This window comes from Aptenodytes forsteri, unplaced genomic scaffold, assembly GCF_000699145.1.
Source record: "Aptenodytes forsteri isolate BGI_AS27 unplaced genomic scaffold, ASM69914v1 Scaffold336, whole genome shotgun sequence".
In the NCBI taxonomy this organism is placed as follows: Eukaryota; Metazoa; Chordata; class Aves; order Sphenisciformes; family Spheniscidae; genus Aptenodytes; species Aptenodytes forsteri.
In genome coordinates this window covers 648,845-663,021 of record NW_008794911.1, presented here as the reverse complement: position 1 = coordinate 663,021, position 14,177 = coordinate 648,845, and the positions used below count along the sequence as shown (strand labels likewise).

General features: G+C 35.9%; 1 protein-coding gene across 2 annotated transcripts in view; it reads right to left on the bottom strand.

The window, feature by feature from the left end:
- ZNF438 (zinc finger protein 438) overlaps positions 1 to 14,177 on the bottom strand; it is a 65,309-nt gene that overhangs the window by 13,580 nt on the left and 37,552 nt on the right. For both annotated transcript variants that reach the window (XM_009275161.2, XM_009275162.2), the window contains exon 2: positions 6,725 to 6,781. In XM_009275161.2, the coding sequence (XP_009273436.1) occupies positions 6,725 to 6,752 (28 nt within the window). In that variant the 5' untranslated portion in view covers positions 6,753 to 6,781. The remainder of the gene's footprint in view (positions 1 to 6,724; positions 6,782 to 14,177) is intronic.

Here is a 14,177-nt window from a genome sequence, read left to right as displayed (position 1 = left end):
AAGTGTTCAAGGTCAGGCTGGACGGGGCTCTGAGCAACCTGATCTAATTGAAGATGTCCCTGCTCAGCTGCAGGAGGGTTGGACTAGATGACCTTTAAAGGTCCCTTCCAACACAAACCATTCTATGATTCCATTTAAGGTTTCTTTCTGCAATTAAGGCTTCTTTCTGCCAATACAATCTCGCCAGCATCTTGGCTCTAGTATCTCTGTCTTCAGAGAAAAGTGTAACATAAAACAATACCCATGCAAAAGCAGATCTGTTAAACAAAAGTTAACACTTCTGTTAACTAGAAATCAATGCATCTAGATTCTATATTATCAGCATTAGCAACAATAATAATCTAAGACATCATTTTGAATTTCTCATAGATTTAGATTTCACGTATCTCTGTATTGTCCCAACACAAGTAACTTCTAAAATATCTATGAAATCCTATTTCTATAGGGAATAACAAGTGGCCAACAGCTTTGAGGTAACCCTTTTGAGCTGTAATATCAAATGTATTAGCCACATGTGGGTAAATCAATATTCAGAAACAACATTTTATACAAAATGTGGGCAATGCAAGGCTTAACACGACCTCCTATAAAAAAAAGCCATTTCTGTGCTACTGTATAAAGGAAGAAAGTCTTGGAAATCTTCCCTAAAAGTTAGAACATATATACATAAGAGATTTTTAAACACTCTTTTGCAATGAATTTAAAATAAATTTATTAGCAGATCTGCATGTTCTCTTAACACCTCTCATGCAGTGTTTGTGAACTTTAAAAGCTTTCCATTTTTTTGAAGGCACAGTCTTTAAAGTTATAAGCTACTAATTTCATATTAAGGTTAACATAATTAATAGGTTTTAAGCAGATCAAAATATTTTCATATCAAGAAATGAAAAATGATGTAAAGAGAGCTAGACATAAAGCATCTGTAATTATTAATAATTTTTTCTACCTTTACAGCTGAAGAAATCACACACAGATTTTCCTCACTATGGCAATAAGAGAACTTGGGAATAAGGTTTACGCAGATAAATCTATGGGCTCAAGATGGTGCCTGGCCTCTGCAACCACACAAATGACTATTAAAGATGAAAACACTGGCTCTTCTCTGCTTAAGCATGGAACTTCTGCCTGAGAGAGACTGTTAGATACATCATAAAAGACAGCATGTTTCAGCTTCTATATGCTTCTACTAGTTTTAGCAGCCAACCACGTCAAACTTCAAGTGTGCATTATCTAGAAACCGTGCTGCTCTGACAGGACTTAGTTGAGTAGAAAGGAAATTATTTCGGTAGCATTGCAAATCCAGTGGTTTATCTTTGTTGGTTTTGCCTAGTCATTCTTTTCCACAGAGGATACCATCCCTGGAGATTTGCAAAGCAAGGCTTCAGTGACGCAGCCACTTGGGGGAACTAATTGTTCAGAAAATAGCTGAAGGGAGGTGATGCAAGCACTGACCATAAACTCATAACTCATAAACCTTCAATGGCATTGCGAATATGAATTAGGTACTTTGGAGGGTGGGGACAAACAGAAGATTCAAAAGAAAAGACTGTAATTGGATGTTTAAAAATTATTTTCTGGGAGAACTGCCAGTTGAAATTTCTTTCAGCGAGCTTCAAGAAAGATATGGACCTAAACAGTAATTCATTCACTGTAAAGTTGGTGTCAATGTGAAGTCCTTTTTAAAAGGACTATCAAGTTCACATCAACCTGGACAAAATCTTGATATGCCTAATGTAAGTGGTAATTAATAGACTTATTTTTTCCTTAAGTGCAGGAAACAATAATGACCAGGTCTGCTACAAAAACAAAGGCAGAATTCTTCAGAAACTATGCAGCACAAAAAGGTCAAGTAGAACCATTTTATGAATAAATCATGAAATATTTTCTGACTAGACTCTTGCTCCCCTTTCAAACAAGCTGAGAATAGAATCTATCTTTGTCTTACTGAGAGTTCAACCCTCCTTCCTTCTCTCCATGGGACAGAAAACACGTACGTCTGATTGCAGTAAGGGAATTATGCCTCTTACTTCCAAAATTTAATTTTTGCAAATACTGCTGTGCAAATAGAGAGCACAACAGAACAGTAAAATTGTTATTCCTTTTATAAAGTATCACTTTTTTTGTGATGACCAGAGCACCTCCTTCTGAACAGAGCCTGTATGCAAGAGGAAACAAACAATTAATTCACCACTTTGGCTCAATAGAGCAAGTATCTTTTACTTGAGGCATTAAAAGCATCTGTATGGTGACTTCTGTACTGCAAACCTCGGAAAGTGCTCCCTCATTAAGGATGAACGGAGGATCAGAAGTCTGTCAGACTTGGCCTATTTTGTGTCTTCTTATATGAACTGTACACAGGGTTTATCATTCCCCAAAGAAACGGCCAGAACATATTGCTAAACTTAGATGATAGTTGGAGAGTATTTTCTGAGGGATTTTGTAAATAGCTCATTTCTTTTGAAAATTACCTAAGTGATCTAACTTTTGAATGGGGAATCTCTACCCAGGATTTTTGTTTGCTCTGTCTGTCCCCCCTTTTCTTTCTTCATGACCCAAATTTCTTTAGAAAAAGACTCTACAGCTCTGGCTGAGATATACAAAACATTGCCACCTGTAGTCAATTCCACTAAGGATTAAAACAAAAATAAAGATTAGAGGATCTCCACAGTACTTCAAATAGATATGTATATTTTTTCAAAGACAGACACAGCCCTGAAAGCACAGGAAAACTAAAACATCTTCAGAAAGACTATGGCCCTGGCTATGGCCCTGGCTAGGAAGACGTTAGTTTTCAGAACATATAAAATTATCACTTGCTGTTGAACCTGAACATAGCTAGGGCTTTCTGGCAGTAGGATGTAGCAAAAAATAATTTAAATTACAGTATCTGAATGCTTTTTCCCCCCTGTACATAATTACAATTATTTGCAATGCTTATTGACATTGCTAAGCTTGCCTATATTGGCCACTGTATGGTTTAAAGGTACCAACGGTTGTCACAAGAAGGTACTGGATGGGCTGTAAAGGAATTGATTGAAGACACTACTGATAAGTGATAATATATTAGCAAACACTTGTAATGGGTGCCAGCATATGAGGGAATGAAAACAGGAATGCAGTCAACAGGAATATAGGCCAAAGATGATACGCTTAACTTGCCGTGTGCCGAAATATCAGTACATTTCTAATTAAATTCACGTGTATCTGGCATGTGCCAGCAGACAAAGGAGTCCCTTGGTGCAGAGTCCAGCAGGGGGAGTCGGGCGCCCATCACCGCTGCCTCTGGCCACCGCCAGAGCCGGGCAAGCCTTGCTGTAGCCGGGAAGGCCACACCGGGGGACTTTCTGTTCCTTCTTCTAAGTGCCAGATCAGTTTGGATCTGTGACTCACGTCGACTACTCTACAGTAATTTTCAAACAACAGAAATGCTACACTACTTGTCTAATAATTTCGTAATGCTAAATACAGCTTCTATTAAAAAAATCCCCTCAGTCATGAAATCTTTTACAGCACCGCACACAACCTCTGAACAACTTCACGACGAGTTATGTTATTATTTCAAAATATTCTACCTTTGCAAACTTTTCAAGTCAATTCAACGTTTTGTATAAACTTGAGAACATCTTGAAGCAAAGCAGCTGAGCCTTCCTGTTGAAAGTAATTACTTCTATTAAACTATTTAGTATCTTCTATAACTGCAGTACAATTTTTGTGCAAGAGATTTTTAAATAAAAACCAAACCATTACTGATTTTGTGTTAATCCAGTTAATGTCCCAAATAACACATCCATGTTACTAAAAACATCAGGATTTACAACAGATGTTCTTCTTTTGGTAGACATCTGAAAACGAAGCACTGTTACAAACATATTTTCCCATCCTAAGCAATACCCTGAAATCTTTGTCAAACTTTCCTGCTTTCATCATTGCTCAGCTCATCACACAAACCATCTGCATAAATAAAGATGTAAGCATCTGCTTTACGGCAAATGGTCTCAGGGGCAGATGTTTTTATCCTTGCATTCATGTCACTGGCTTGGATACATTATTTGAACAGATGTACACAATCTGAAAGTGTCATGTCCCACAGTGAAATGTCTCCAACTGCTTTCTATCAAAGTACATAAATGCTATTTGCACCTGCATTTATGTTAATGATATAAAGGCAGCAGGGGTTCCAGCAAAGTGAGAGCTGATGCTAAGGAACACATTTACATGGCTAATTGAAGTTTGAGATCTCCCAGCACCAAATGACCATACTAACATGGATACAAAATGTACTAAACTATACAATGACTTTGTAAAAAACTGTATGGTTTTTTAAAAAATTAAAATAAACATACCCAAGACAAAAAAGCATTAAATAAATTCCTAGATAAACCAGGATAACCTTGTATTTTGCACAATAATTGTATAAGATACACTATTTTTTCATGTTAGAGTCATTTAACAAAAACGTTTTATAAATCTGACAGTGCCAATCATCCAAAGGTATTTCAGTTCTCTAAGGCACACTGGTATTTTATGTCATTATGGAGCACTATAAAAAACCCAGCACTTGCTCAACAGCAAATATTAACACGAGTGTGAATGACAGAATATGATGCTTCAATGATAATTTCATAATTCCTAGGAAAAATTAAAATCTTAGAAGTTAAATATTTATCATTATTCAGAAAAGTGCATCTGTTTGAACATGGAGTTACAATTGCTTGTTATATAAATGATAATCACCTTTCTTATATTTTAAATTGAGAAAAATATAGACGCCCTGAAGGAGCCTGTATCAAATTACAGAACTTCTGCTATTACATGACAAATGGTAGCAGTGAAGGGTTTATGTTGTCAATCAAAGAACTTGCACTAACCATTACTTCCATACTCAACTGAAAAATAACAAGCACTTTCAAAGTATAGGAAGACTGACAAAAATGCTATACTGAAAGTAACTGATGGGTAGGTTCTACTTCCAATACCATCTATTTTCAAACCTCTTATTTGTAAGAAATGTACCAATGTTATAGTTGTACATAAATCATTATAAATTGCTAATAGCCTCAACATTTTCGAAGTGCCCTAACACATTTAAGAAACAAAAGCGATGCTTGATATGAAGACAAAAAAGAGTGATAGTAAAAGGATACAAAAAAATATACTGAGACTAGTATAGTCGTAGAATATCATGATTTCACACTGATACAGCTCTTGATCAGGATGTGGTTATGATTCTAACATGAACCCTCACTTCCAAAGTTTACAACACGGCTCTTATAATTCACTCTGGGTGTAAGCTGATAACAGGATACTGACTGGAATGGATTTTTGTTTAGGGAAAAAAAAATAGTCTTCAAAAAAATCTCAAAGCAAATTATTCATCTGTTTCAAGTTTATAAACAGCTCCACAGTCTATATTCTCCTCCTGTTACTCAGAAATGGCTTTAACATAAAGATAACACGTTCAGTTTGACTACAACAGTGGTCAAATTCCTGTTATTTAACGGAAAAATTAAACTAAGGCTTTTAAGTATTAGAATTAAGTATTTCAGTCAAAAGCATACGGACATAGAGCACATTGCAGGGTGGACAGCTTTACACAACAGCAAGTACTGTCTCCCTTGAAAGAATAGTCCCATTAGACAGAGAACTCATCAACTAAGATCAATTTGCATGACATCCTCCTGGAATAGCTTCCTCAGAATTATTACAGTATCATAAAAATACTCAGTCTTCACAAAACAGGTAAAGTATAAACTTATACGACAGTAAAAGCTCAAGGCTTCTAGTTAAGTAATATATAGTGCTTTTCTTAATTAACTTAAGTACCAACAATGGAAACTTAACTGACAACCTGCAATGGTTCTGAAAGGTCCATTAGAGCTTACGTCATGTCCATCAAACATTCACTTACATTTAAGAAGTATCATTAAAAATGACATTCGAGTTAAAAATCATATCTAAACATTAGCACTGTGACACAGATCAAAAGGTAAAGGAAGGCAGGGGAGTTGGACTAGATGACCTTTAAAGGTCCCTTCCAACCCAAACTGTTCTGTGATTCTATGATTAAAGTTACGGCTGCACATTTAGAGGCTTGGGAATACACAGCTGCAGCACAAATACCCTTACTAATAATGGAGGGAAAAATTCAAGACGCTAACCCTACTGAAAACTAAATCAACAAAAGATGACTTCTGAAGACATAAAACATAGAAGGAATATAGTTAAATACAAAAAATGTTAGTAAGGATAGGAATGGTGCAGAAAAGGCACTTAAAATCTAAAAATCTAAGTTTATATTTAGAAAATATTTATTTTCTTGTTTGTGCTAGTCTTGTAGCATAACTTGCAAATAGATTTGACCCCCAATTACATGGGGGTCAAATATGATAATGATTTTCAAATATATGAGGATAAAAAAATTGTAATAAACCCTGAACACTTAATTCTGCTGAATCAAACAAGAAGCAGATTTATATATTTCAAGTTTCAACTATAGGTGGTAACAGTAATTAGCAATGTCCTACAGAAGAAAATAATCTTAGCTACTGCGATTGTTTAAAGTGATAAATGCTGCAGTATAATGGCTTCTTTTTTTTTTAACCATATTAGGGTAGAATAGTATATACGAGTTACACAGTGATTTATTAATTATGATGATATTTCTTCCACATATTGAATCACAAGCATCTAATTTCTCAAAAAAAGTATAGAAAGTATACTATACCTGTAGGAAGTGTTAAAGGATTCTGCATTATGCCCTTTAATAGTTACGACAACGTTCCTGGAAAGAAGAAATACAGATACTTAGAGGTTCTGATAATTTTTCATAAACTAAAAAAAAAAAAAAAGGACAATGGCAATAGTTTTCCAAAACTATATTTCTGAATGGATCCCAGTATGCCCATACCTCATGCAAAACACCACCAGAGTTTTAAACCAAGTGTTTCTCTGGTTCACACGTACCCTTATATGCACTCTCTATATTTCAACACTGGGTACAACTAACTTAGGCTTCTTGTAATTGAAAACACCCGTTAAAGCCAGAAAAGAGGACATGTCATGAATTCCAATGTGACAATGCATTCTGAAGAATCACAGACAGTGTAGGGTTAAGCAATCATTTTCCTTCAAACATCTGACTGCATGGATCCCATATAACTGACTGACAAGCAGAATCTTCCATGGATGCTACAATGAAGATATTAGCTTGCATTTGTGAAGCAAACATTACACTGTCACCTCTCCTGAATTTGACATTGGTACTTATTGCAAAATTTGATGGATAATGTTTAACATAAAATAGCATTACATCAAGTGGCCACCCAGTAACGTGAGAGTTGGCTGTTTCTTTCCAGTGCAGTGTATTGCGTAAGCTTTGGTCAAGTGTGATTCAACAGTCAAGTAAGAGAGACATAGTATAATGTAACAACAATATAAAATTGTGTTATTATCCAGTTAGATTTTCTTTGTCATAAAATGGTCTAGCTTTTGGAATGGCTGCATAATAGTTTGGTTCAGCTGAACACCACTAACATGTTAAAAGTCACACAGGGTATAAAACTCTTGTTCTCCTAATGCAGTTGGAGGCTTTGGGAAGGTAACAGACAAGTCCATTGATCGACACAGATGGAACTCCAACTACTTGGGGGTTTACTTGGATCTAGGCTTTCATACCAGCGCATATATGTAACATTTCCCATGAGCAGAGCCAGCTGTGTGGATGTGGAATTTGCTTACTTTCCTGGCCAATTTAACAGCCGGTAGAATCTTACATAAAGAACAGTCCAGACACGCACTCAAGAGCCTCCTTCTAAGCACATGAAGTACCAAAAGATTGGTTTTGGTTAAATACAAAAATAGTTAGGACAAATTCTGACGCAATTACCAAACACAAAAATGAGTCTTGAATATGTTTCTTTACTATCATGCAACTGACTCTCAAAAAGCAATGGAGAGGTTCCAGGAAGGAGACGGTTCTGTAGGCAGAAGAGGGGTATAGAAGAGGGGTATAGAAGAGGGGTATAGAAGAGGGGTATAGAAGAGGGGTATAGAAGAGGGGTATAGAAGAGGGGTATAGAAGAGGGGTATAGAAGAGGGGTATAGAAGAGGGGTATAGAAGAGGGGTATAGAAGAGGGGTATAGAAGAGGGGTATAGAAGAGGGGTATAGAAGAGGGGTATAGAAGAGGGGTATAGAAGAGGGGTATAGAAGAGGGGTATAGAAGAGGGGTATAGAAGAGGGGTATAGAAGAGGGGTATAGAAGAGGGGTATAGAAGAGGGGTATAGAAGAGGGGTATAGAAGAGGGGTATAGAAGAGGGGTATAGAAGAGGGGTATAGAAGAGGGGTATAGAAGAGGGGTATAGAAGAGGGGTATAGAAGAGGGGTATAGAAGAGGGGTATAGAAGAGGGGTATAGAAGAGGGGTATAGAAGAGGGGTATAGAAGAGGGGTATAGAAGAGGGGTATAGAAGAGGGGTATAGAAGAGGGGTATAGAAGAGGGGTATAGAAGAGGGGTATAGAAGAGGGGTATAGAAGAGGCAAAACCAATTCCATTTCCAGGAAGTTCAATACCAAAGCATAAAAGAAAAGTGAGTGTGGCTGCTGTGAGGAGACCTCTCACACAGCAAACAGGTGAGGCTCTTTGGTACCTGTATCTTCTGTGCTTAGCCATATGTAATAAGAAGCTCTTGTACGTCAACCAGCACAGGCTGACATCGGCATAGGTTTCTCGATGCGTATCAGCAGATCCCAGGCTGCCTCAAAGAGCCTCTGTCCGTGGTACTTAAGCAGTCAACCTCTGATCTGTCAGACCCAGTACACAAATATATGTCGGCTCATCTAAATGTAGTTTCACATCGTGGTAACATATAGACAACTCTCTCTTAACCTACAAGAATGGCACAGACCACATTGATGTAATTTTGGAATGGTAAAACACTTATAGGAACCAGCGTGGACTTTCAACTTGTCAAACCACAGTGTACGACATCCTTCTTTAAGGCCGTATTGCTCAACAAGATCTTTTTATAGAACCAAAGTCCGAAGTTTTTCTTCCACTTTAGGATTTCCAACACTTGAAAACATACTGAAGTAGTCACAGCAACACATATTCTTGTAAAAAACAATGTAAGAAATTATGTTCAAATGAAGGTTCTCAAAATTATTATTCTGAAGCCACATTTTAATAGGTTTTCATGGTCCCTCCCAGTTGCAGGGAGCATTAAATCATTTAAGAGGGTGTCCCACTCATGGTTACTAGTTCCTCTTAGAGTTATAGCAAGCAAACCAGACGTCAGGATACAGATCAATAATTGTTAGAATACCATGTGGAAATACAAGGTCCACATCTGCTTCCAAGCATTCACAAACCCTAACGCTAGGACAGAAAAATGGACCATACAAATCCAAACATTTTGTACAGGCATCCGATTTGAATTCAACCCTAACTGCAGTAAGATAATGGTCTTGATCTAGAAAATCCAGTGCTTGTTTGACAGACTAGTACATTGATCAGCTACTGACAATAATTAAAAAAAAAAGTAGTTTCTCAAATTAACTTTTCATCTTCCAGCCATCCATGAATAATTTTGTTATTGTTTTCATACCAAAGAACCTTTCACTGCCCTTTATTTTTGCAGATATTTAATCAAGTAACCTTCCTTATTGGAAAAACTGAACAGCTCAAGATTTTGAAGTCACAGCAAGATTCTTCTTATCATCTCTTCATATTTTTCTATCCATTGTTATATGTATGATTGTATTAAAGCATGTTTTCTTTGAATACAAACACAGTTTACAAAGCAAACCACATAACTTTGTGCGACTGTCCTGTCTGCATTTTACATTATTTTCAATTTATCAACAGTGATACTGTCTTTTTGATCACTGCCTAGTGCTAGCCTCCGAACCAGTCCCACCACAACTTTACTACAAGTATAATGATTCACGTTCCTTTCTCATTGACAGTTTCTGACATCTTTCAGCCAGGTTGTAACTTTTTTAACAGATATTTAATATCTACATACATTTGACGCATGTCCTAAACATTAACTGCAGTCTTATCAAAAAGTTCTGAAATTGTGAATCAATGCATAGTACAGAAGTTGAAGGATATAAAATCTATACACCTACCTATACCTGCCCTCAGTGGAAATTTTTTTTTTTCATCTGACTATAAATCTGCCTTGGCATGACTACTTCCCATAAAAAACATGTTGATGTTTAAAAAAGAGACAACCTTACAAATAAAATTATTAACTAAATTTTGTAACTGTTTCATACTCTTACATCCAGAACAAATTTTAGGTTGGACACCATTAATAATTCAAGATGTCCCATTGTTTTTATTGAATACACTGAAGGAGGCAAACATTCTTACGGTCTTCCTTGGTTATATTTGAGTCCCATACTGGTTCTTTCCAAATACAGAAGATAATATTGATTATTTCTATCTGGCATTATCATCAATTTTTCTGCACCTAAGAGACTATCCCAATAATAAAACTTCTAAAATTCTTCTAAAATTCTATAAAATCTTAAAATCTGTTTGCTCAGTTTGTAACTCTACCATAGGACAATAAATAGAATAATTCAAGTCGCAGTACTCCAGAACTCAAATTAGTTCTCTTGAAATCTGCTGCTGACTGCTCAGAGATGAAAAGAAATCTATTACAAGAATTTCAAGTGAAGTGGAGTTGAAGTTGGACAGAATTAAAAATCTATCTTACTGCCACAAAATAAGCTCTATCATGCCTATACTACTCTTTATGTTACCACAAAATGAAAGGATAAATGAATTTTCAACCAGAAGCAGTAAAAATATCAAATAAACTGGAAAAAAACCTACACTGTAAATTGGTCTTTAACAACCAAAGGAAGCAGAGCTTACACACGTAATAATTTAAAAGCAATTTTCACAGAAAGATACTCACAGGTCTTTTATATGAAATTGGTGTCCTGATAGACAGACTGAATCTGAGTATCAGGTGAACCCAATTAACCTAATTTGATGCTTGTCCATGCTAAGACATTTATTTTAGATGTTACACAAAATCCTTTAGGATACTACACAGAAAACGATAAATAGGCTGTAAAGGTTATGACATTAATTTTACTGTCATTCTCATGCTTTAAGCAGGCATCAAAACTAAAAATCTCATCACCTGGGAAGGAAGAACTATCTGAAAGTAATTATAGTACTTATTATCATAACAGTATTAAACTAAACCACTATGACCCTATCTGAAATTATTTTTGGTACCTTACTACACAGAAAACGATAAATAGGCTGTAAAGGTTATGACATTAATTTTACTGTCATTCTCATGCTTTAAGCAGGCATCAAAACTAAAAATCTCATCACCTGGGAAGGAAGAACTATCTGAAAGTAATTATAGTACTTATTATCATAACAGTATTAAACTAAACCACTATGACCCTATCTGAAATTATTTTTGTTACCTTTTGTTAAAAGAACAAAGCTTCTCAATGATCACTGTACCTTCTAACGCAGTGAACATTAGTTCAGGTACTGGAAGAAAGCATTAAATCAAATCTTGTAATTTCATATTAAGCTTAATTATGAATTTTAATTTAAAACTAGGCATGTAAAGAAGTGTTAGTTAAATATTATTACATAATTTCATTTCAGAAGGAAAACATTCAGCTAAAAAGAAAAATTAAATACTTAGTACAGTTTAGACAAGTTGTTCTCCTAACAGCAGCCCATGAAATGTCCATTTGTATTTCAAAAGCAATTTTCTTCACTTCATTTTTCACACCTGTTCTTTCACATCCTGTGCTGTCTTGTAAATGACAGTGCCATGCGACCATTATTTTCCAAAATTTAGAAACTTTTCAACTGAAACCAAGTTCCCCAAAAAGCTTGAATGAATCGTATCAGCATAACTTCCAGGAAAGTTAGCAAAATCTGTTGGTATTTAAAGGCCAAGTCAGACTTGAAATAAAAGATTAAAACATTGGAGCTATATAAAAATACTAAGGAAGGTAAAAATGACAGACAGAAAGATTGACTAGTGTAACATAAAAAAGCGTTTGTTCAAGCAAGTATATTTGCCAATAGCCTGCAGTGCTTGGCTACTTTATAAAATCAAGCACAAGGCATTAAGCCAGTTTGTTTAAAAAATAAAAAACCCTCCAAAACCCCAAACCCCAATAACCAAACAATAGCTGATTTGCATTTCTGAAAACCTGCAAAAATATTCTGCATTTCACTATCCAAATCTTCAGTCACAGAAGTCTGATTTACTCGAAATTTTCTATTTTAAATCATATTTTCACACTAGGATTTCATCCTGCATCAGCAGATCCTCATCCTCCTATTCTATATCCAAAGAAATATGCACATAGTCACAAACAACAGCTTTCTTACAAGAGAAATTACACACTGCTTATGCTTCCATACTTAGGTAATTAATCAGGGAGAAATGTGTGTCCATGGCAGAATTCCTTTGGCTGAGCCCATTAGGTGACTTCAGCAGACAGCCAAAAAGACACAGAAGCCTCATTGCAACTGGTCACTTTTCCTGGTACAAACCCAGCAGAACCTAAAACGCAGGCTATTTTTAAATTTTTGGTCATCCTATGAGACGGACCAGTCCAAGCACATTTCCTGAACTTCAAGCCTTACATGCACTGAATGCCACAGTGGTAATCCTGGACAAAAATTCTTCCCTTCATCCTCTGTTAGGTGATGTATAGAATGGTTGGCTGGCATGCCTACACGATGCCCATCTGTCAGAGTGGAACTGTGCCTACATGACAGGTTCTATGCTACTTTCAATAACATGTTGCTGATAATAAAAGCTTATTTATGAAACAACATAGGGCAACTTCAACATTTGGCTTAAAATAAAAAGCAACTGAAAAGTGATTACTTTTCTTGAGGAGATAAATCTTTTGAAACCACCTTCTAAGGTTTTTCAATTGTATGAATAAAGACTAGCACGTACACTGCAAGAAATGAGGATGTTCCACACATCTTCTACTATTGCAAACAGTCCAGCATGCAGTCTCGGTAATTCTTATTTTACAACTATAACTATCTCCAAGAAAGCAAATTCAAGGACCTGAGAAAAAATTTATAAAAGCTAAGTTTCTCAAAAGGACGCCTGGGAGAAGAAAAGGCTGAAGAAGGAGCAATACCAATTCTTCATTTTATGAAATGTATTTGTATTAAATAAATTGTAGTTGAACAGTTTCTAACACTGCAAATAACCCCAACTATTTTCCATTTAAGAAAAAACTCCATTCTGAAAAACTAAAAAAGAGCAATGAACAGCACAGTTGTTATTATGCCTAATATTAGACAATTCACAGAATGCCAAAAACCAACACATTTTCTTCCAAAGTTCCAATTTAAAATGACAGATTATCATTTTATGTTTTCCTTAGTAAATACCTTCTTGGTAGTACTGCTTTGAATGCTGTGAACTGGAGTCCTGTGTAAGTTCCACATCTGTATTAGACACCTTTGCCATTATTCTGTATTAAAAGGTCAAAGCTTCTGATTTTAAAATAGTTTGGATCTTACTGTTGTGAAAGTAACTGTGAAATGATGAATCAGTACAAATTGCTACATTTTGTTCTTGATTCTGAGGACAGCTGGAAACAATAGTTCTGGAAAACACAAACTACTCCTTTCATTTTTATAAGAAACTACAAGAAATCTATGCTGTCAATAGTTCTTACAATTTAAATTCAAATTAATTTAGTATTTTAAAAAAAAATCAAGAAACAGAAACATCTAGCACTCTTACTTGGCAATGTCTACTCTAGAATTTACTTTAAAATTCAAACTGTCCTATCCTTTCTACTCCTGTCCCCCCCCCCCATTATCCTAGTCCTAAACTAAGCACTAATTTATTGTTTGGGTCCAAACTGCTAAGAAGTTTTGCCAGGATTCTCAATAATGCAGTTTCCTAAGACAGAATCTATATATCTTACAATTCTGTTAGCATTATCATAGAACCATAGTATAGTTTGGGTTGGAAGGGACCTCTAAAGGTCATCTAGTCCAACCCTCCTGCCATGGGCAGGGACATCTTCAACTAGATCAGGTTGCTCAGAGCCCCGTCCAGCCTGACCTTGAATGTTTCCAGGGATGGGGCATCCGCCACCTCTCTGGGCAACCTGTTCCGGTGTTTCACCACCCTCAT